The sequence below is a fragment of the Fistularia commersonii genome, chromosome 2, assembly GCF_037954325.1.
Source record: "Fistularia commersonii isolate RoL2024-O1a breed Wild chromosome 2, RoL_Fcom_v1.0, whole genome shotgun sequence".
NCBI classification, from domain to species: Eukaryota; Metazoa; Chordata; class Actinopteri; order Syngnathiformes; family Fistulariidae; genus Fistularia; species Fistularia commersonii.
Window position 1 is genome coordinate 21,255,373 of NC_141285.1, and position 22,480 is coordinate 21,277,852.

General features: G+C 47.3%; 2 protein-coding genes across 2 annotated transcripts in view; one reads left to right on the forward strand and one right to left on the reverse strand.

Moving 5' to 3' along the window:
• Positions 1-16,407, forward strand: part of akt3a (AKT serine/threonine kinase 3a) — a 55,683-nt gene extending 39,276 nt beyond the window's left edge. Inside the window, exons 9-14 of the mRNA XM_086172560.1 lie at positions 1,837-1,959; positions 2,540-2,668; positions 7,868-8,082; positions 8,372-8,459; positions 10,704-10,806; positions 11,524-16,407. Coding sequence (XP_086028686.1) covers positions 1,837-1,959; positions 2,540-2,668; positions 7,868-8,082; positions 8,372-8,459; positions 10,704-10,806; positions 11,524-11,609 — 744 coding nt within the window. The 3' untranslated portion in view covers positions 11,610-16,407. The remainder of the gene's footprint in view (positions 1-1,836; positions 1,960-2,539; positions 2,669-7,867; positions 8,083-8,371; positions 8,460-10,703; positions 10,807-11,523) is intronic.
• A 214-nt stretch (positions 16,408-16,621) lies between these two features.
• sdccag8 (SHH signaling and ciliogenesis regulator sdccag8) overlaps positions 16,622-22,480 on the reverse strand; it is a 35,222-nt gene continuing 29,363 nt past the window's right edge. Inside the window, exons 17-18 of the mRNA XM_086172547.1 lie at positions 17,098-17,223; positions 16,622-16,904 (exon numbers count right to left, since the gene is read on the reverse strand). Coding sequence (XP_086028673.1) covers positions 17,124-17,223 — 100 coding nt within the window. The 3' untranslated portion in view covers positions 16,622-16,904; positions 17,098-17,123. The remainder of the gene's footprint in view (positions 16,905-17,097; positions 17,224-22,480) is intronic.

Consider the following 22,480-nt stretch of genomic DNA (forward strand, 5'->3'; position numbering starts at 1 on the left):
ACACATATTCACACGTGTTCTTTGATAATAGGTGTGATCAGGTGTTTAGCCATCTCCCTTTGACTGCCTCACACAGCCAGTTAAACCACACCAACCGACAGCACAATTACAGCTATTCAACTGCCTGCTTCAAGTTAGGTGACACTCAAATGACAAAATGTCATTTGTATGTAAAATCAAGTGGATAATCAATTAAAGAATGAATTATCTGGTTTATCATTGTGCGTGACTGTCTCCGCCAGACGGTAGAAGTCTCAAACTGAACCAATGAAAATCTGATGAGGAATTTTTCTTGTTCTGTTATTTTTCCTGCTGTGAGTAAAGTTCCTCTGCTGCACCGTTGTTGCACCGAAGTGCTGAAAATCTAGGACCAGCCACGCTCCGCGGGAATGTTAGACGCACGAACACCCAATAAATGATGAACGTCAGACTGTTCAATTGCTTTCTAACACCGTTTGATTTGCCAACCAACTGGCCCCTCACTCGCCTCCTCATCTCTCTCTTCCGTTCACTCTCCTGCTTGTCTATTTATGAACACACCTATGGGGCAAATATAGCCAGGATGACAGTCGGAGATGAAATGAGTTTGGATTCTCCCACTTTTCTATTTCTCAGATTTTTAATCGGGCCGATTTGCAATCTTAGTTCATTCCCTGAGAGTAACCATCACCTGCTCCCCTTCCAGTTAGTTAGGCACTTTAGCCAGCGCCAGGCCTGAGCAAACACACACATACACAGATACCCACACATACACACACGTGCACGCACATACGCACAAACGCACAGGAAACACCAGCAAATTCTTACCTCAACTGACAAATTGTGACCACACATACCACACACACACACACACACACAACCCATTACAAACCTGCCACAGTCACAGCTGCCAGTATACTGATGAAGGCCCACCTGTCGTGTTACCCCCCTCTCGCCACACGTTACACACGGACACCATTTGAGCAAGGTGGTCTGTGAGCATCACTCCAGCGGCCATATGCAAACCTCCCTGAACAATTAATGTGGAGGTGTGTGCCCCCTGGCCTCATGGGTAATTTGTATAACTTGACTGGTGCGGCGCAGCAGGCTGTTGTCAATGCAGCACCACATGTGTAGCCGTGTGACAGTGACATCCTGACAGCTGGGAAGAGAGGACGGGCTGATGACTTGAGAGGGAGGGGCAGCAGAGAGGGGGAAGGAGAGGTCAGCAGAGGAAAAAGAGAAGTCAACCAGTAAAAATGAGAAAGCGATAAATATGAGAATGGAGTGGGGTGGGGCTAGGGGGGCAGTTAGGACCCTGATGGGTGCTGCGCTGGAGGCAGTTAGGGCGGGAGGGGGGGAGCTGCACTGGCGTGGGCCGCAGTGGCGGCCGGCCTGTCTTTAACTAGACTGGTGTATTGATTAAACCCTTGATTTGGCCCCCGTTCTCCGAAACTCCACGCCAGCGCCGTGCCAGCCTCGCCTAGAGGGCAACATGGAAGAGGTATGTGTGTGTGTGTGTGTGTGTGTGCGGCGAGGGGAGCTGCTAGATGAGGCGCCAGCTGCTGAGTGCCTCCACCCACCCTCCTCAGAGACTGCCCCTCCACCCACCCCGCTCACATACACCCCGAGCTCACCCTCCCCGCCGCCATCTATCATCTCAATATGGTGCAGGCAGCCAGTTTGTGTTGTGCTAATTTCCTCCAATAAATCAGTAATTATTGCTGTGCCGTCCCTGCTGTCTCCCCCCTCATCTCCCTCCCCTACCCTCTCTTCCCCCCTTCACGATCTCCTCTTCTCTCCCCTCTCTCTTTTTTTTTTTTCTCCCCCTCCCCTCCCTCCTTCCTTCTCCTGCAGCTGTTTTTCCATTTGTCCAGAGAGCGGGTGTTCTCAGAGGAGCGCACGCGCTTCTACGGCGCCGAGATCGTCTCGGCTCTCGACTACCTGCACTCAGCCAAGATCGTGTACCGGGACCTCAAGGTAAACAGATAGGAAGCTGGTTGGAGGGCATAGATGAGAAGGATCTCGTACGAGCGTGAAAACTTTCTTTAACCCCCACAACAGGCAGTCAGGGGAGGGAGCAGGGGGTGCCGATGCCAGCGAGGTAGAGAGGTAGATGGCTGAGTGTCTGCTTGGCAGCCTTGGCCCTGCTCAGAGTCGCCAAGAAAAATGAAAGAAGATAAAGCAGACAGAGAGCGAGAGAAACACTTCAGCCATTAAAAGTAAAAGGTTGAGTGGCTCCACTTGACGCCTGAAATTTGTTTCCCTCCTCTGCTTGCGGCTTCTGTGTCTGAGTGCAGTATCACTAGGTGGGAAATTCATGGCATGTTTTCTGTTCGCTGTGCCTGTGTTCAACTCATTACTGCCGAAACCGACGACGCCGTACGCAGTCAGTATTTCAGTCAATTAAAAGTATCTGGTGTATTCAAATGAGAGCGACTGAACTGAAGCTCCCTGAAACACTCCTCACAAAAGTCTCTTATACACATTTCCTCAGATTATTGACAGCCTGTATTGAACTTTGAATTTCCTCATTTATTTATTTTTTTTTATCTTCCAGTTAGAGAACCTGATGCTAGATAAAGACGGCCACATCAAGATCACCGATTTTGGCCTCTGCAAGGAAGGCATCACAGACGCTGCTACCATGAAGACCTTCTGTGGCACACCAGAGTACCTTGCACCCGAGGTAAAGTTTGCGTTTTTCTTTTTGTCAGCTCTACTGCTCCTCCCCTTTCTCTCGTCGGTTTCTTTGTCTCTCGTCTCAGATCGTCTCTGCCTTACTTTTCATCTCATTCTTCATCTTCTGAAATTGCGTCTTTTATCATTAATCATTTTCTATAAAATCCCCTGTTGCACTTTGGGCTTATTTCCCCAACTCTGTATACTCTTCAAACCTTATATTGAAGTAGAGTATGTCTGATGCAATACAACAAATGTTGGTGTGTCCCTTCCTCTATGCATCAGTAATGCATCACCTGAAGTTCTGCACAGTTCTATCATCTGCTTGCCAGAGTCCGTCCGAATATGGTCGCTTCGCAAAATAAAATAAAATTGGATTTGGCACCAACACAACCGAGCCCTGCTACCGCGTGTTGTGATGCAATTTGGAACACGGAATCATTCAAAGCCACAGAAGAAACATTATAGCATTCCAGCACAATGGGGTTATTTAGCTGAAACCCAGGTCCAGCGCAGGCGGGAAGGGCCTTCACACGGATGCAGTGAAGTATCCATCATTGTGCATCAATGCCAGATAGACAGAAATCCTCCCCACATATAAATTTTGAGGTCCAAAGTAAAATCACTGAATTTTGTGGTGCAGCTGAACATGATTTAAAAAAAAAAAAAAAAGGTTGTTTTTTTTGTTTCCCAGTGGCAAATGAGGAATTTTATATATATATATGTTGAAAAAACTATTATCTCGTTCCTATTTTCATTTCCAAATGATTATCCTTGAATCAAAATACGAATCGAAGAAGCGCAGGTGTCTGCGTGTTCAGATTTTTGAATCAAGTTTAAATTTGATTTGAATAAAAAAGAAAAAAGTCAAAAAATGAATATTGTTTGGAACAGATGATGAAAAAAGATCACTTTTCTATAGCAGGCTCTTCTTTTACGTGCATCAGTCGAGAATTATCCCTGAGCAAGATATGCAAAATACAAAAGAATCAATTCATAAGAAAAACATAAGAGTGGCACTGGGATTAATTTGAAACACATCTTTAATCTGCCAATTTGTACTATTTCTGAAAAAAAATAAATATAAGAGCAGCTCTGGATGGTTAGTCTAACGTCTGGGAATAATATCAAGAAGACGCCAGGTAGTTCCATGAGCCATGTTAATGCCCCTGGATTTTTGATGCGCCTCAAAATATCGACGTTTGCACTGACTGATGTTAAAGTATTGATTCCTTTTCCGTGGCTGAATTTATGCACCTCCAGATTTCACAGGAGAAAATTATCTATAGTTTCAGGGTGAATAATAAATGTGGAGGCTATATGTGTGAGGGGTGTGTAGGCTAAATCAGAATAGGGCACAGCATACACACACAAACACACACACAGGCAGTTACACTCTTGTCATAGTTCTTCGCAGCCATCCGTCCAAACACTAGCGCTGCTTCACTCAAAGGCCATCAGATCAACTGTGGAGAACGGAGCGGGACTGTGGGTGGTGGCGACAGAGCGATGGAGATGTGGATATGAAGGCAGGAGGGGAGAGACACAGCGTATATCCCACATGAAAAAAGTATGGAGGACAATTTGGCGCAGCATTTTGTGCTTTTTTTTTTTTTTTTTTTTTTTTAAGAGTTCGTTCCTTTGCGTGCCAAAAGCTGATTGGAGGCTGCTGGTTATTTTTCACAGGATGTGCGTCTGTGTGCATTTGTGTGTGCGTATGTGTGCACGCGCTCTGTGTGTGTGTGTGTGTGTGTGATTGCAGTAGAAAGTGCGGGCTAAAGGGAGGCAGATGGCGGCAGATGGGCGAGGTTGGAGGAAGGTGCTCGGAAAAAACCTGGAAATCTACACCACCGCCGCCACTCGCCTGCCCGCACGCTCTGCTCGCCCGCCCGCGTGTAAAAATAACACAGTTTGCTCCGAGCCAAGTTACAGAGATGCAAAGTAGACGGGATTAAAAAGAGAAAAGAGGGGTGGGGGTTGAAGACAGAGGGAGATGAGAAGGGAGAGAAAATATTTCAGGGTTACGGGAGTGAAATTCAAGACAGTTCCTGTGTTTGCCGTCAGTGGAAAGGGCAGCTGAGGAGTGAATAAAGAGGTTTTGTGTCTTCTGGGCGCCGGAGAAACTTGTGTCAGGAACACTGCTCAGGAAGTAATTCCCCAACTGATCGCGCAAATTATCAGATTTAAACATTAGTGTTTCAAAGATCATTCAACGATAATAATTACATTAAAGAATTGGATTAGCGAATTCTCAAAGGGAATGTGCGTTCTGTTTTGTTTGCTATTTGGCCGTTTAAACTATTTAAGTGCATGCTATTTAAGCATGTTGAATTTAGCTTTTTTTTTATTTATGCAAATGTTTTTTGTTTGTTTGTTGTGTTATTTGCATTTTTATTTGCTGTAAATATTTGAGTAATCCGAGCAGCAAAGCAGAAACACTGCAAAGGAAGCAAACTCCATCAGCGTGAATCAAATGACACTTTGGAGATAAATCTCTGTTTGACACCAACAATATGTGAGTGTGTGCTCACTGTGCCCAGTGGACTGTGTGTGTGTGTATGGATGTGTGTGTGTGTGTGTGTGTGTGTTGCCTGCTGGGTATCTGGGCTGACATAGCCACGGGCAGTGTGTGTGCCCATCCCGTCCCATCTAGCCCTGGTCCCGGCTGCCAAAGCCCCGTCCCGCGAGCGGCATAGAGCTGCCACATGGCTGCCCCGGCGACCAGGAGTGGACGAGAGCCTCCGCCTTCACGGCTGCCTTTATCTGAATTGTTCTCCGTTGCTCACTTTTCCTCTCTCTCTCTAGTTTATCAGCTCTGTCTTTTTTTAAAATAAGGCACACACACACACAGTATAGATTCAGCGGTGTAGAGCCTCATCATATTGATAAAGTTTCAAGAGTTTACCTAACACCTACGTTTTGCTGTTTTCCCTACAGGTTAGGACACATACACACTGCACTGGTTTTAGGAAATTTTGAGAATCTTACAAGGCTGTTTTTGATACTGATCTACGATAGCCAAGAAAAAGTGGTGGCAGCTCGGTTGCAGGCAGGGAGCAGATTAATGCACACAGAGACAGAATGCTGCCCCACAGCCGAAGGCATTGAGGCATTGGTGTGAGTGTGCGTGCGTGAGAGTGTGTGTGTGTGTGTGTGTGTGTGTGTGTGTGTGTGTGTGTGTGTGTGTGTCCCAGACTGTCTCTTAGCGGTCTAAGCCACTGTTATCCCCTCCAGTCCCGCAAATCAATAGTATATCTGAGATGGCGGCAGGCATGGTTCCCCATCTTTTCTTTGCAGCTGTCAACAGGGTGACCAGCGCTATGCACATGCAAACACTCGTGCCCACAAACACACACACACAAATGCACACAAAGAAAACCAGTCATTCCTCCGCTATCACTTTGACACTCAGTTCGACTTGCAGACACTGAGGCAGCCACGCGCATCATTAACACTTCAGTGTAGAGTGGAGTTCATCCTGGAAACGACTCGCTTTATCGAGCCGCTGTAGAAACTTTATACTTAAGTACAAAACACCGCCTGAACCTTCAACTGATGGAGGGTAAGAAGACACCGGCTAGAAAAATGGTTTAAAGTTGATAAGCCCGTTGTCTAAGGATGTACCAGGAATAGCCTAACTTTCCTGACGTCCCCGTACCCTGCTGTGTTTGACCACAAATCAAAATAAATTCGTCAAACTAAACACTGGCCGCTGCCATCTGCGAGCGTTATCTTATTTGCGGAAGGGCCCGACAGTGGTCCGCAAGGCAAATACGCCCTGTTACCAGTGCAAACCCTTTGTATTGTCGCACAACCAGTGTTGGCACTGGGGAATAATGTAATACATCACTGCATTATGGGTAAGCTGAAGAAGGTAAATGTGTTTTACAGAATATGCTAATTGCTGTTAGTTTCTTGATAATGCGACTAAGAAATACTTCACGTCAAATTCATTCATTAAGTTAGAGAAAATGATCTTATTAAAACGTTTCAATCAACTCTTTATGCAATCAAACCATTGATTAATGAGTGTTTACATTTTTTTTTCCAGAGTGTACTTACATTACATATTGTGGATTTTTCTTTATACATTCAAGGTTTTTGGTACAGCATTTTTTAGCTCTATGTACTTTATGATGTAATTTCATAATGTGACAGTTGAAATGAGCATGCATGACTAAGTCCAGCGTGTGTGTGTGTGTGTGTCTGCTCACGGGTGCTGGTGTCCACCCTGCCCGGTCCATTGTTAACTGTTAGAAGATGTTATTATCATTGGCGGGATGTACGACATATGCTGTCCTGGCCACTTTCCAGCAATGCCAGTCTGTCTGTCCGTCCCACACACACACACACACACACACATTATTAGATATACACAGGCATGTGACGTGAACATGAAGGACTTGTGTTAATATCGGTCTCCAGAGCACCTGTAATACCTGTGTTTCTCCGTCTGGCTCCTTGTTTGTTTTTCTTTCTTTCCTCCTACATTTGTCGTGAAGCGATTGGACAGACACCTCAGAGGTTGGAGGAACGAAGACATGAGCAAAGACGTGATTAGAGGACAAAGAACCAACGAGGAGAGAGAGAAGCACAAGGAGAGAGTAGGCAGGGAATCGAAGAAGGGAAGGCAGCCCAGGTAGCAGACTTTGATACAGATGGGACTCACTCAGCTCACGGTGGAAGACCAGCGCTGACCGGCCCTGACCCGCATGGAGGGCTGCCTCTTCTATCCAGAGACATTCCTGTCTCTGCCTGCCAGCCCAGGATACGAGTGCCAAAGGAGACCTGGCAGGGACCAGAGGGGGGCATCTGGTGGGCCACCCCGGCGCACCGATTCCCCGACTGTAGCGGGGCCCTCTGAAGGCCTGCCCACCCCGTGATGTTTGCCTCTGCATGTGTGTTTGTGTTCACTGAGAGAGGGGGCTACACCTCAGTCTGTGTTGTATTTTATCCCACTTCTGTTCATCTCTGCTTTTTTTTTTTTTCCCCCTTAATTTATCCCCATGAGCAAAATGGCACATCGAGCCTACTTTGCCGTATTTCCTCGCTCATCCGTCTTTTAACTGAGCACCGTCGGCAGAGTACATTGTCCAATAAAATAAATGAAGAGATGCAGGGAGGAAATCAAGGCATAAAAACAAACAGTCCTTATTTTAAGCAGATTAAAATAACCTCTGAATCTGTGTTTCTCTGCGCCTCTCAGGTCCTGGAGGACAACGACTACGGCCGGGCGGTGGACTGGTGGGGTCTGGGGGTGGTGACATATGAAATGATGTGTGGACGACTCCCCTTCTACAACCAGGACCACGAGAAGCTGTTTGAGCTCATCCTGATGGAGGATATCAAATTCCCACGCACTCTGTCATCCGACGCCAAGTCCCTGTTATCCGGCCTGCTCATTAAAGACCCAAACAAGCGGTGCGTGCGCATGCAATCACGGGTTTATTTTAGGGAGTTGTGTGTGTGTGTGTGTGGGGGGGTCTCTTTCCCCATCTTACTTTAGACTTGCGTCTGCGCATTACTATGTAACGCAGCTCACTTCCGTTTGTATTTATTTTGCCTAAGTTTGTCATTTTTCCGTGAGAACCGAGCCTTCACCGCATTTTGAATTCTCAGTTTTGTCCTTTTCCATTTGAATGTTTTTGTTTTATAATATCAACACACACAATATGAGCGCGCAATATTAACCACCTTCCCCCCCGTTCAGGCTCGGTGGAGGACCTGATGACGCGAAAGAGATAATGAGGCACAGCTTCTTCTCTGGAATTGACTGGCAGGATGTCTACGATAAAAAGGTGTGGAACAGACACACACACACACACACACACACACACACACACAACAAGATCCTTTAATAATAGCATTCTGCTCTATCATCTCACCATGGAGATATGAGTTCAAGACGCTTTTAACTCCTTCACAAACTTGGAAAAAATCCCACGGAATGATAATAATAATAATAATCTAACCTGCATACAGATCGGTGACAAGGTATTTACCTGTGTCACCTGAGGCTCGGGGTTTTTGGCCTGTTGCGGTGAAAGTGATGTAAACCCCCTGCTATTAAGTTCTCAGTCCAAACCAACAACTGCGGGATATCTTGGACCAACAGGTCCCGTCGTGGCCTGATACCCCGTCTTCGACATGCCTCCACCTTTAATTTGTCAAACTGTATTTTTTATCGCCCAGTAAGGTTAAATTAAAACGCAGGGTATTTCGAAGGGGTGCGATTTGATGTCCCGAAGGTGCATCAGTCTCTGCATACATTCGCTCAGTTGACGCCGTCAAGTGTGAGTCAAGACCCGTGTGACTTCCTGTGTGTCGCGGAGGTGCCGAGGGCTTCCTGCTCTCCTCCCCGGATCCACCTCCCATTGTACCTTTTTATCCACACCAGCCTGTACTCTGCTTCGACATCGACAGCCGGGTTCCAACCAGGGTGATCACACATCCAGTATGTAGGATACAGAGTGACACGTCTGAACACGATAGACAGATTGTTTGTCAAGAGTTTTCAAAGTCTTCAAGCTTGAACCGTAACGGATTTGATTTGAATATGTACTTACACCCACGTTACATAACTATCACTTGAGTAAATTCATGAATTAATCCATCCTGATTACAAATGCCAAGCATTATTAAGTAAGCGACGGCGTTCTGTCAATTAACACACCTTTCGTTACTTTTTCGTCAACAAATGAAAGGACCCAATATGTGATCGTTTTATTACATTTCTCAGAGAAATAGTGTTCAAGCTCCTCATTTAAAATAATTTCAAACGCTTTTATTATTTCATCATAAATGGAATAAATAGGTGGTTAAATCAAATATGAACTTTCTTCAGATTTCTCTTCCCTTCCTGTGATGGAAAATGTTGTTGTCGATGACAAGCGCAAGTTTGCAGCCTCTCAATTCAGGACCAAGCAACTAATCCAAGAAAAGTCAAGAAAATCAATGGATTGATTGATCGATTGGGTTGGTGGGTGTGGCAACCTCAGTTTACCGGCTCGGTTTCCATAAGTTTCAAGGCTGTCTGAAATATGGAGACCTTGTGAATATCACAGAAATTTGACTCAAAGTGGGAGTTTTAGTTGTTTTGAAAACTACAGAATCACACCAAAGACGTGAAGAAGGTCTGCATTGACTTTTTAACTCATTCAGAATTCTGGTAAAACTTTCCCAAGGTGATGTAATCCCTTTAAATGTACTAATTAACTTCCATTTTAGTTGTTTCACATAATGTCCTGTTTGATAACTAATAATAACAGCCTTTGCTGACACATCCTGTATCCACCCCCCGGAGAGACCTGCTTCCCACTCCGTGCACAGTTGGGGAAAAAGACGAACAGCGAGGTTTCCAACAGTCGCACTGAAACAAAGACGCTTGAATTATTCCAAAAATACAGGACTTGGTTTCTCTCCTCACCTCTCATCCCGGAGGCTTCTTCACTTCTGACAGACAGCGAGAAGTTATTTCCCGTGCGTTGGGGTCGGGGCACGGCAGTAGTTTGTTATGCTAATGAGTGTGTTGTTGTGCAGCAAAGGGGTTCAATAGGGTATCTGTGTGCGCGTGTGTGTGTGTGTGTGTGTGTTGATCTGTCTTTGGACGGATATCAGCATGCCTTTGTATGCATGCATTAGCAAATTGTCCGATTCCGACTCAGGTGAGCCCCGAGTCCCTACTCAAACTATGCACATATTAACATTGTGATGCCATTCAACCCAGTTCCCTCGCACCAAATTACTCGTCGACATAATGAACCGGTTCTTTTCCAGAAATTCCCCACGCAGTCCACTAGAAGTCTCAGGGATCAGAGGTGAAATCAATTCCAGTTGCCACAAGGAGATTTGATGATGGACCTTCACAGGCTAATACTGAAAAAAAGTTTTTTTTTTATTTTCTCTGCCCTTCTGTATATTCAGCAGCCTCTTGCCAGGCGTCCAGCACAGAAAAACAATTTTCCCAGATGTGTTTTAAAGAGCGTCATCCGATGTTTGGTCTGATCGTGGCAATCTAACCGCTACCTTACCTCTCTGCCCAGCTGGTTCCTCCATTCAAACCCCAGGTGACGTCAGAAACAGACACCAGGTACTTCGACGAGGAGTTCACGGCCCAGACCATTACAATTACGCCGCCAGAGAAATGTAAGTCTGCTCCCCGACACAGCCGAGCCACCTCTTACGTAGCGGAGAACAGGTGGAGAGCGAAACCGGCACATTCACCGTCATGGAACAAAATGCATTTCAAAACATTTTTAAAAAATAATTGATATATTTGAATTATTATACTCCCTCTGTCTACAGCCCGCTTCTCAATCAAATACAGACTTCTTTAAATTATCGGAAGTTCTGGAGATGTAGGTTCTGAAAACATTACCTGGTAGTTTTATCCGTCGATGTTAATGATTATTGACAATTAAAATGGTGCTCAAATGCCGATAATATGAAAATAGTGACATGATTTGAGAATAAGAAAAGAATCAGAATTATTTTATTGATCCCCACAGGACAGTTGCTCTTTGATTGCAGAAGCAAGATAAGAAAATAAGGGCATCAATATAAAAATCAATATAAAAAAAATCTTAAATTATGTACAAGTGTATGTACGAGTGCATATACAGTTCCAGGTTATTGCTCTATGCAAGACAGAAGAAATAATTGCACATAGTGAGTCCTGAGCAAGCTACTTGAGTGGGGAGCTGTGCAGTTTGATGGCCACATGCGGGAAGGATTTCCTGTAGCGCCCTGAAAGTGTTTTTCGATGAACTGTTTACTTTCCGGTGACTGTTTTGGTTTCACTGTTGAATCCAAAGAGCGATTGACCTCCTTTGACGCATCCACTTTTTCCCCCTCCTGTCCCAGTCGACGAGGACGGGATGGACTGTTTGGACAACGAGAGACGGCCGCACTTCCCGCAGTTCTCGTACTCTGCCAGCGGGCGGGAATGAAAGGAGCCCGCCTTGGCAACGCCGTCACAGCTGGTCTCCGAGGTCGGCGTGGGACCCGACGGCCCGCGGCTCGCGACCCGACAAGTGAAACGACCCAGACTTGAAGGATTTTGCCCTTCACAGCTCCTCTCTTTTTCACCTCTCCTGGCCTCTCCGTAACCCCCTCCTAGCCTCTGAATGTCCCGGCATAATCCCCCCCCGCCCCCAAATCTGCACTGCGGCTCCAAGTGATCTGGACCGCCATGTGATCACTTACTGTGTAATGACCCTTTAATAGAGGGAGCATCACTGATGGTCTGCTGTGTTTTGACCGTCCTCTCAGACCCACGTCTACGAAACGTACGAGACGGCGATTCTGTTAAACTCGCGGCTGATCGTTTTATTTTCAAGGGGCGGGGGGTTGTATTCGTTTCTTCATTCTCTAAGGGACCCTCGGTGGCTCTTTGTCTGTCTGACCGGAGAATTTCTTGTCATCCGAACCCCAAACTGCCATAAACCAGGTTTATCTCAGGCTTTTTGCGAACAGACTGATCGTCAGCTTCACCGAGGACATTTCGGGACCGCTTTCAAATTCTTACGTCAATAGTCCGAGGGGGAGGGAGCGGGACGGAGGGAGGGAGGGGGTCGTCCGAGGCGAGAAAAGTCCCGCACACCTCGCGTTGTAGACAAAACCCCGAGCAGGACTTCACTCAGGTTTCGCTCAGTGCAATTCATTATTGTTGCTGCTGCTACTTCAAATACTACCGCAATCTACTACAGGTACTACCACTCATCACTATTACTGCTACGACTAATATCCGGTGCTACACTTCGAGCTTAATGCTGCAGGTCATTTTTTTTTTTTTTACAGGTGCCAGCAACACGTCGTCCGCGCTCGTACAGCTGCTCCTCCTAACGTGGGGCAACCGCGCGTCCGGTTGGTGGGTGAAGCGCGAGGGAAATGCCACGTGTGTGTGTGAGTGTATGTGTGTGTGTGTGTGTGCGTGTGTGTGCGCGCGTGGCATCCCCGGCGTGGGTCCCATTCTTTTTCAGAAGCACCTCAAAGCACAGCAGGGCAGGAGGATGATGCTCCTAACCCCCCCCACCCCACACCCCCACCCCGAGCTTTACTTCTTCACACACACGCAGGGTCTGGCCCTGGATTTTCTTTTTTTTTTTTTTTTCTTCTTCTTCTTCTTGTCAGAGGTGAAAAGGAGAGGAAACAGTCGGCATGAATGTTTTCCCTATTTCCCAACTTCAAGTCGCCCCACCTCCCCAAATCTCTACTGTCCCAAAGGGAACCAAAAAAAAAAAAACACAAAAAAAAAGTGGTACTTTGTGTCGATGACGGAAAGCTTTACTGTGATGTACTGCCACCATGGCTTTGTTTGGGGGAAACCACACGGCCGTACCTCTCTGTCTGCATGCAGGAAAGGGAAACTGCGGCAGGGGTGGATTCACCACCGAGCGAGGGGGGGGGGGGAAATCCAGGATGGGCATTGGCCGAGGCGAAAGGTTGAAAAGCCCCCACCCCACCCATGAAAAAAAAAAAAAAAAGATATAAAATATTTATAACTTCTAATTTACCGGTGAGTGAAATAGCAGCTGATTTCCTGTTTCCTGTGAGTTTGTAATGAAGGATCTAAAGAGGTTCGTGCGGAGGTACGCGTCAACCATTATGGGTTCACACCAATCACAGCTATAATATATATGTTCTATTTATTGTTCTGCTCATCAGTTTTATATTTAAAATTTTTTCTATTGTTATTACATTATTCTTTAAAAAAACAAAAGAAAGAGAAAAAGAAGTTATTTCTTAGGGCTGCGAAACAAAAATGGCTGAAGAATGTAGGAAGGAGAGCAGTTAGCCTTCCGGCTCCATTGTTTAATTCAATGATGTTTATTTTCGTTGTTTTTTTTTGTTTTTTTGTGCGTGTGTTGTTTTGCGACCAAAATATGACGACTGAGAGGTGACAGGGCGCAACAAAGACCGTAGTTTACTGTGACTGAGGGGGAATTAGGCCAGGGTTTGTCTGTCTATAATCAATCTATCCATCTCCACATGTCTATCTGAGGTGCATGTGTGTGTGTTTGTGCAGGGCGAGGTCAGAAAGGAAGGAGGAAGTCGTAGGGAAAACCAGCGCAGCCCCGGACAGGGTGGATAAGATGGACAAGGGCTGGTTGCCGAACAGCGGCTGCTACCATTTACTGCAGGTGTAAGTAAAAAAGGGAGATGCTGAGGGAGGAGAAGGAGGGTTGGAGGCTTCGTGAGAGAGAGAAAGCACTGGTCAAGAGTCACTGGTTAGTTTTTCGGAAAGTGTTGAATTTCTTAAACATTCTCTTACTTTTGTGTTCCGTGCAGGATTTCCTTTTTTTCTCCCATTTATACTCTTTAATCGAGTATAAACACACGAAAATATATATATCCATAAACGTACTGAGGGAAGAAGGTGAAGAGGAACTCACAACATTGGCAGGGTGACTCTTGCAAAAGAAAAACCTCAAATCTTAACAGTATTTACATTTATATGCAAGTTCATGTATCGAAAATATGACATAGACAAGCGTTTCAGATGAATAGTCTGAAAATGTCACAGACAATAAACCCGTTTTCTATTGGGCTTCACGAGAAGGCCCCAAAGGCGACCACAGGGCGTGCAGAATTTAATGGAATGTAAGTAAACGCTGTATTGCAAAGTAAAGTAATTACATGAATGTGCCACGCACAGGGTTTGGGGGAGAGGGGTTAGTTTGCAAAGCGGGGCTGAGGGCCATCGCGTTGCCTCTCTGTCTGTGCTGCGCGCTGTCACCCCTCAGGGCCGGACTCCGGCTGCAGTGGTCCAGTTGTCACGTCTTCCAGTCCGACAACACCCCAACCCCTCTTCCCCACCCCGTCCTCCCCGTTTTTTCCTCTGTGTTCAAACGCCAGGTAAGCCTTGAATGGTTTGGCTCGTACTAAGTCAAGAACACGCAGCGCTGTGATGACTTTTTTTTTTTTTTTTTTTTTTTTTGAATTCTCAACTTCATCCAATAAATCTGAGATCCCACCCACCACCCCAAAAAAAAAAAAAAAAAAACAACATGCGAGGAATTGAGCTTCGGTATCTGGACGACAGATTGAAAGGAGCACCGGGGGGACGTGCTCTTACCAGGCGCAGAGAAATGTATTCCAATCTATTTATTTGAATGTTGTGTTATTATCATTGATGGATAACTTGAATTTCTTTTCTAATTAATTTATTTGATGTCATTTCGTTTTTTGGTTTAGCAGTGAGGGGTTTGTAGTCGTGTTACATCCCGCAGTTGAAGTCCTCCGAGACTGTTGTACGAATAAATGCCTCCTCTTCTTTTTTTTTTTTTTTTTCTTTACAGAAATCTCATAAGACAAATTACCTGTTTTCCTTTTTTTTTTTTATTGTTCTTTTCTCTGCTGCTCTCATGTCCACCTGCTTTGCACATCCATTAAACCGCTAATAGCTAGCTGCTTTATGGCGAGGGAAAAAAAAAAAAAAAAAAGAGGAGAGGAGAGGTGTGAGAAGGGTGGCCGCCTCCTCCGGCCGCCAGGCGAAGGTGACCCCGACGACACGTGCTTGTCCGTGATCCATTGAGCCTGTCTGTCTGTCTGTATGTGTGGCGGCAGCGGCGGAGCAATTCAATCACGCCAGGATGGGATCCCGCCCAGCTGGCGGCCCGGCGGGCCAGGGAGGACCCTCGTTGTGGGTTTAACCCAGTGCAACATAACCATTACCAAACAGAAGTTTTTGTGTGTTGGGTCCCTTCGGGGAGTCCAGGAGGGTCCCAAGAGGCCTAACAGGATTCACAGCTTTGTATCTTTTTTTTTTTTTTAAAAAGAAGATTCTTCAAGCACATCTCTTCTCACACACCTGACCGCTTGGACGCCGCTCAAACGGGCAGAGCTGGCAGGACCCGAGGGGCCGGAGGGGCCACAGCTTTCCCTGATGTGACTTTTCAGTTAATGGGCCTTTTCTATAAGGACAAATACAGAGTTGGGGAAAATCTTCACTGACCCTTCATCTCCACACGCTCCCCCTCGTCCCCCCCGGTCAAGGTCAGAAGCGGAAGTATCTGCCTCTCAGGTCGGAGGCCGAACTTCCGTCTCCGCCGCTGTGGATCCACGGCGCCCCCTTTCCCCCCCGCCCGCCCGCCCGCCGCACCCCAATTAACTGGTCAGATGGGTTCGGAAAACTCTGCCGCTGCCCCCGTTATTCACAAGCCGGCGGCCAGAACTCAAACTGCTCCACCTGCAGTTTAACGCCGATGATCGGCAAACGGCTCCAGTGTTCGGAAGGATTCCCGATCGTGTCTGACCTCGTGTCGGATACAGAATCCCGCCCCTCCTCTTCCTCCTCTCCTCCGGTACTTTGTCTGTCATATCGATTTATCGACATGAGCGAGCATGTCTGCATTTATTTATAAAGCCGCAAATGTACAAGTATTACAAAAGTGCGACACTTTTTTTTTTTTTTTTTTTGGTTTGTTTTCTTCGTGTCCGTCTACTGTAGCTTTACAGCTGCGTGTGGCGCACCGGTGCGTGCGTGTATGTGTGTGTGTGCGTGTTTCCCCGAAGCCCTAGAGTACCGGCGTCATCTTGAGCCAGAGATGAAGAGCAGCAGATGAAGAGCCTCACTCTGTCAGGACCTGCAGGCCTCAAGGATGTGAAAACAACCAATTACCATCATGAAGCTGGTTTTTTACACTGTACATCCTGAGTATTTTTACACACACAGATGTTTATGATGGGATGCACATTATTTTCCTTCTGACAGACGGACAGCTTCAATAAAGCACTATGTCGATCTGCTGGGCTTTTTGGTGTCTTTCCACTCTTTGCTTCAGGTCGCACGGACGGACGGAGCGCAGACTAAATCTCTCTTTCTCTCTCCTTCAAAATAAAATCCCTCCGCAGACTTCCAAAATAAGATGCGGCCTGTCCCCGGCATCTGAGACGATTCTTCTACCTGCTTGTCAGGTCCGGACCCCCCACTGACCCACCATCAGCTAAGAAACAGACATTATTGTTTCAAATGTTTATTAATCTGCAAACAAAAGTCCACTTTTAAATACATTATATCAGTCCCTGATAGGGCTCAGTAATAAATAGGGAATAGGAGCGGTGGAAGGTCGGTCACAAAATAGAAGTGGTCTAAACAAATGCATGAAGAGTCGCGATGGTTTCCTCAGGCTTCAATCTGTGGAACATTTGCTGAAGACCTCCAGGAAGAAACGCACGGTGATGATGACGACGACGAGTGCCAGGTCGTTTCCAGGACCTTTCGAAGACATACAACACCTTTGCTGAGGTACAAAAAAAAACACACACATCAAGTGACTCAGCAGAATGCAGACACCATCAGGTCCATGAATCTGTACAGAATCTGCTGTGTTTATTTTAGCACTGTGACATTGCATAACACTGAAGAAAGGCCACTGTCTCAAATCCCTACTTTCGATTGGTGAGTCACACACACTGCTCTATACATGTCTGTACCTCTTAATGGTGGATTGCGTGTCTCCTCACAGACTATGTTTCTTTTCCATCAGCTGGTTCTGTTTGGCCAGCAGCTCACACACCTGCTTGGCACTGTTCTGACAGTGACGGTCCAACTGCTGTAGCCTGCAACGCACACACACACACATGCACACACAGTCACAATATTGACTGAAACCGAGAGGAATGTACCCCCTTGGTTGGTATGAATCCAAATGGTAAATATTGAGAGAGAGCTGGATCCACAAAGAGCTTTTAATATCACTGGACTAAGTTTTGATCAAATAATCAACATTGTTTACACGAATGTTACAGCAGTGCATTAGAGATCCGTGTACCGGGCGGAAATACTACATCCTCGGACCAATTAGTATTTAAAAAAAAAAAAGAATAATCTGCGTTTCCTTGACAGATATAACTTTAGATCCAAAGCAAGTTGGTGAAAAACAAGCCCCATGCCATCCCATAATGCTGACAGTGCACAAAATGTACGTTTGCGTGAAATATGCGGGTCCCCAATCACCGATCCGCGGGTCACATGGCAACAGCAAGAAAGATAAATTAAAAATATGGCCCACAGAAAGAACAGATAACTTCTAATGATCCGTTTCATTGAGTCTGAATTTTTTTTTTTTTTTTAACGATTGGATTGTAAAGAACGATCTTCTCCGTCCAGGTAATGATGATTATTCGCAGTATTGCTAAACATTTGTGTTTTTCCATACCAGCTGATTCTCCTGCATCAATTTTCATGCACTTTATATTTGTTTTTAAGGTGTATTCACCCCCACGCACCTAAGAGGCCATAAAAGTATTGCCCTGCATGAAACCGGCCTGTGGTGGACAAAAAGCTGGGAGACCCCTGCTGCAACATGGGAGCGAAGCGAAGAAGTGACGTGGCCGGAGTTTCTCAGTGATGTGTCCGTGTGTTCAGCCCTGAGGTTGGTGAGAAGGTTTGTGCAGATTCCAGCGTTTCATCATTTCTGGGACGCCCCAATTAGTGTGTCCCTTCGAACACAGCCGTCCCGGTGCACAATGAGCTCTTTCACTGCACACCAGGATTAGACAGAGTGTGTGTGCGGGTGTGTTTGTGTTTGTGTGCAGTTTTCCAGCTGGGGTTATTATATGAATAGTGTGTGTGTGTGTTTGCAGGCGGAGGTGGATATTTCCCACCATCAGCCCGTTATTTCATCTATCCATTCATTCGCTCACTCGCCCCCTCATCGGGTGCAGCGGTGAACTCATTCTCACACAAACATGCACGGAACACCGCGTTCTGGTAATGAGACGGAGGGAAGTCCGCTCTGGAATCCACTGAACCGTCACGCACAGGCAGAGGGATGTGAACCTTGATGACAACCACATAAATAAATCTTAATACGCCTAAACAAAAAGTGTTTTTTTTTTTTTTGTTTGTTTTTTTCGCTGGCGTCTAAAATCCACAAATCCGGAAGAAGGTGAGCGGAGCCGCGGATGCCCGGGGGGGGGGGGTGGAGACGGCCGCGGAAACAACAGCGTTGAGACATTTTCTCAGTTTCTAACAGCCTCTCAATGTTTCAACAGGTTCAAAAGGCCAACGAGAAACTGAAGAATGGGTTCGGCGGCTGCCGGCAAGGAGAAGAGCGGCGGCTCTGGGGGCAAAGAGAGACAGAGAGGGGTAGCTGGGGGGGAGACAGATGCCCCTGCCCTGCTGGTCATATTGGCAGTGGCGGGGCTGCCTGCGTGCGACAGACGGGGAGAGGCGAACATCCCGACTCTCCTCCGCAATCTGCTCCCTGCTCTTCCCCCACATTCTGTCCCGCTTGTCCTCACTCTGCCTCTGTCTCTTTCTCCGCCCCCCCCCCCCCCCCCCCCCCCCCCCCCCATCGCCGCCGCGCTCCTCCGCGCCCCTCCGCGCCCTCTGGTATCTCATGAAAGCTCTTTGCCTAAAACCACCTCCTCCCCAACTGCCGGCCAACGAGACCCAGACGCTCGCCGCGGTCCGTAAGGGCCCGGCGGAATGACTTCGCTCCTCGGCCGACAAAACTACAGCCCGGCTACCAAGCTGTCCCGGCCGGCCGGCCTCCCCCACACCGCCGCACAGCACGGGAGCGCGACACAGCCGGGCTCGCCACGTCACCCTCACACACACACACACACGCATACGGAGGGCCCTGCTGTGAGCCAAGCACAGGATGCAGATGCACGCCAAGTGCAGGAGACACCAGACGCACCAATGCGCCCAGCAGAGGACCGGAAGGTCAGAACGAGAGAGAGAGAAAGAGAGAGAGCCTGTCGCTCTGCTCTGTGAACATGTGATGAGTGGATTGCCGGAGTTGCACCGCCAAACTCCCCTGACTCATCCTCACTTGACGGCGACCTCCGATCTCGACTTTTAGAGAAGTCCTCTCCACCAAAATTATCCAGAGCCGTGACTGTAGTTCTGCAAAGCAGGTTCTCTGTCATGCTCAGCTAAGGGCCACGTACGGAGTCCAAAGTAGGGTCGATTTACCCGGGGAAAAACTAGAAAACAGGAAATCTCCCCCCCCCCTGCTGGCCACCTTTCAGCTTCTCCAGACACTTTTACGCAAACAGGAAGTGGCTGTTTGAGGGAGATGCTGACACGCTGCTCTCAAGCGAACCTAATCCAGATATTTGCGTCAGGCTTCCTGGCCAGATTATTCATCTAAATCAACGCCGCTCGCCCTCGCCTGGCACCCGCGTCACACGGGTTACGCGGGTTTATGATCCTCGGTATCTGAGTGTTTGATCGTCGTTCCGTGAAAACGGTCAGCGGTGGAAAACAAACCACGGCGATCCGGCAAACGAGCCCGTGGTTCGAACCCACGTGGCGGCGGGAACTCGGTGCTCTAAATCAGGCAGCTGGGTCGCGGCCTGAGATGGTAAAAGAGGCTGCCGGTTGTAAGCCGTGGATTTATGTAACGCAGCAAGAGGAGCCTCGACCCTGGCACCGACAAACACACACGCTTGTCTGGCCAGAGCACCGCCAACCTCTGGCCTCGCACAATTCTATCTCTATCTCTCTCTTTGTCCAGCAAATCCACTTCGCCTCACCTTGTTTACCCTGCCCCGGAGACACACACACACACACATACAGACACACACACATGCGGTGTGTGTGTGTGTGTGTGTGTGTGTGTGTGTGTGTGTGATTAAGGTAGCAATCATTCGAGCAGCTAAACCAGTAAATCCAATAATTGGCCTCCATCTACTGGCACGCTCATTAATTAGGACTTAATATGGCTTAATGCTCGGGCACGGCCCAATGTTAGCTCTCAAACACACACACACACACACTCACGCACACGCTGCAGGGTTGCTCGCCTATGCCCGCTGCCTGGGACCGGCGAGGCAGGAAGGGAGGATTGGGCGGATTACAGCGTGGATGGATGGCAAGACAAACAAATACGAGCTCAGGTGAAGGGGATCTGCGGCCCGTGAAAAACGAGGGTTGACAGTTCAGAGGTGAAACAAAGAACTGGGGGGTCGCAGCGGGGGGGGGGGGTTCTCCACCGACCTGGTGGAAGGACACCACCTGCCGGATCCCGCCGTCAACTGATGCGCCGGCAGGAAACACCTGCGCCGACACAACTAGCGAAGACCCCGGCAAGCGGCTCTGTGTGCGGAGCCAGCAGTCAGAAGTAAAGCAGGTATCGCCGGCAGGCGCTTAGCGGTAATTTCCCCCGACAGCCCGATAATCAAACCACTGCACACTATTGACTGCTGCAGCTACGGAGATTAATTACAACACACACACGCACACCGTCAACTCTCGCCGGTATACATCGCTCGTAGCCCACAGCTAATTTCAAAAAGTCGGTTTTGTGTGTTTGTTTGTCTGCATATTTGTTTACAGGTGGGAGCGTACGTCCTGAAGGAGGGATCCGGGGGGAGAGCATCGGTGTCACGACAAAGAGAGACGATCCGAAATCCACGTCGCTGCCTGTCGCTCAACGGCCCCTTCGTGAGTGTTTTCCGCTCTGCAACTCACTTACAATTTTCAGCGGACGCCACGTGCATCATCTGAGTGATTTTGGGGAAACATTCACGTCGGTGGAAACTGCGATGGTTACAGGTCTCGTTGGTTTGAGCATTTTTTCTCGTGTGAGGATTCTGTCAAATGAAAATGTGTGTAAGCTGGAAAGTCAACCACTTCCTGTCACATGACCTTCTCCTGCAGGAGTGCAAACATACCAGCACCAACAGAAGTAAAAAGTAAAATTAAGCACTAAACAAGATAAAAAAAAAAAAAAAAACCCTATACACATCAACATTTACTGAATTTGTGTGTGTGTGTGTGTGTGTGTGTGTGTGTGTGTGTGTGTTTGTGTTTGTGTGTACCAGGCATGGGGCCTTGGGGGTTAAGAATGCAGGCAGACGGGCTTGGCTTGCCTGGTTACAACAACACTGCCAGGGGCATGAAGGCTGCAGCTGCCACACAAACACACACACACACACACACACACACACACACACCCAACCCTATACCCACCATCGCCACCCTCACACCCCAGTGCGCTAGCTAAATCTTGGCTAGCACACAACTGCACTCAAGGATGCCTGTGTGTGTGTGTGTGTGTGTGTGTGTGCCTCTGGGCCATGCCCCCTCTCCCTCTCCACCAACCTGTCATGCCAGTTGTTGCTCTTGCTAACATGCATATTTGACGTGGACCCGAATGGTGACACTGTGGGTTTTGATCAGGATGAGACAAACACGCGTTTGATTTTCTTCACAACGTTAATTATCCGGTTATTTTAACCTCTTCCTCTCTGCTCCATCCAGCTAAATCAAAAATCGAGGAGTTTATCCATAAAATCACGGATCAAGAATGAGCAAAAAATATAGGATACATCTGTTAATGTTGTGTTTGCATCGGAAAGGCAACGTTAGCAGAAATATCTAAAAACTGAACATGTCACATGTTTAGAAGTGGCCCATGTGTGAAATAAACTACAGCACACACTCACATAATATAACAAAACTTGATATTTACATTGTGCTCTTTAGCCAAATGTAGGCTGATTTGTGGTGCGTTCACTGCCCAGATGCCCCTGAGTGGCCCTACGCTCTGAGAAGTAAAGAAGAAAGTGACCCGGAACGCAATCAAAACTGAGATTTCATCCTCTCCCGTCGCATTAAGGTGAGAATCAGGCTCTGTTTTGCTTTAAAGAGGAATAAATGAATGAAGGAATCCATATGTTTCAAACGGTTGAACTCCAAGTTAGAGGATTGAAACCCCTGAACTTCACGTTCTACATCCCAAAGTACACCAGGAGGAAAAAATTAGATTGCGAAGGCGTGCATTGTCAGAGATCCCGATCCAGACAAATCCATGCACGGCAGCGGGTTCTATTCTGTCTTGTTGGACACAAAGCTCCCAGC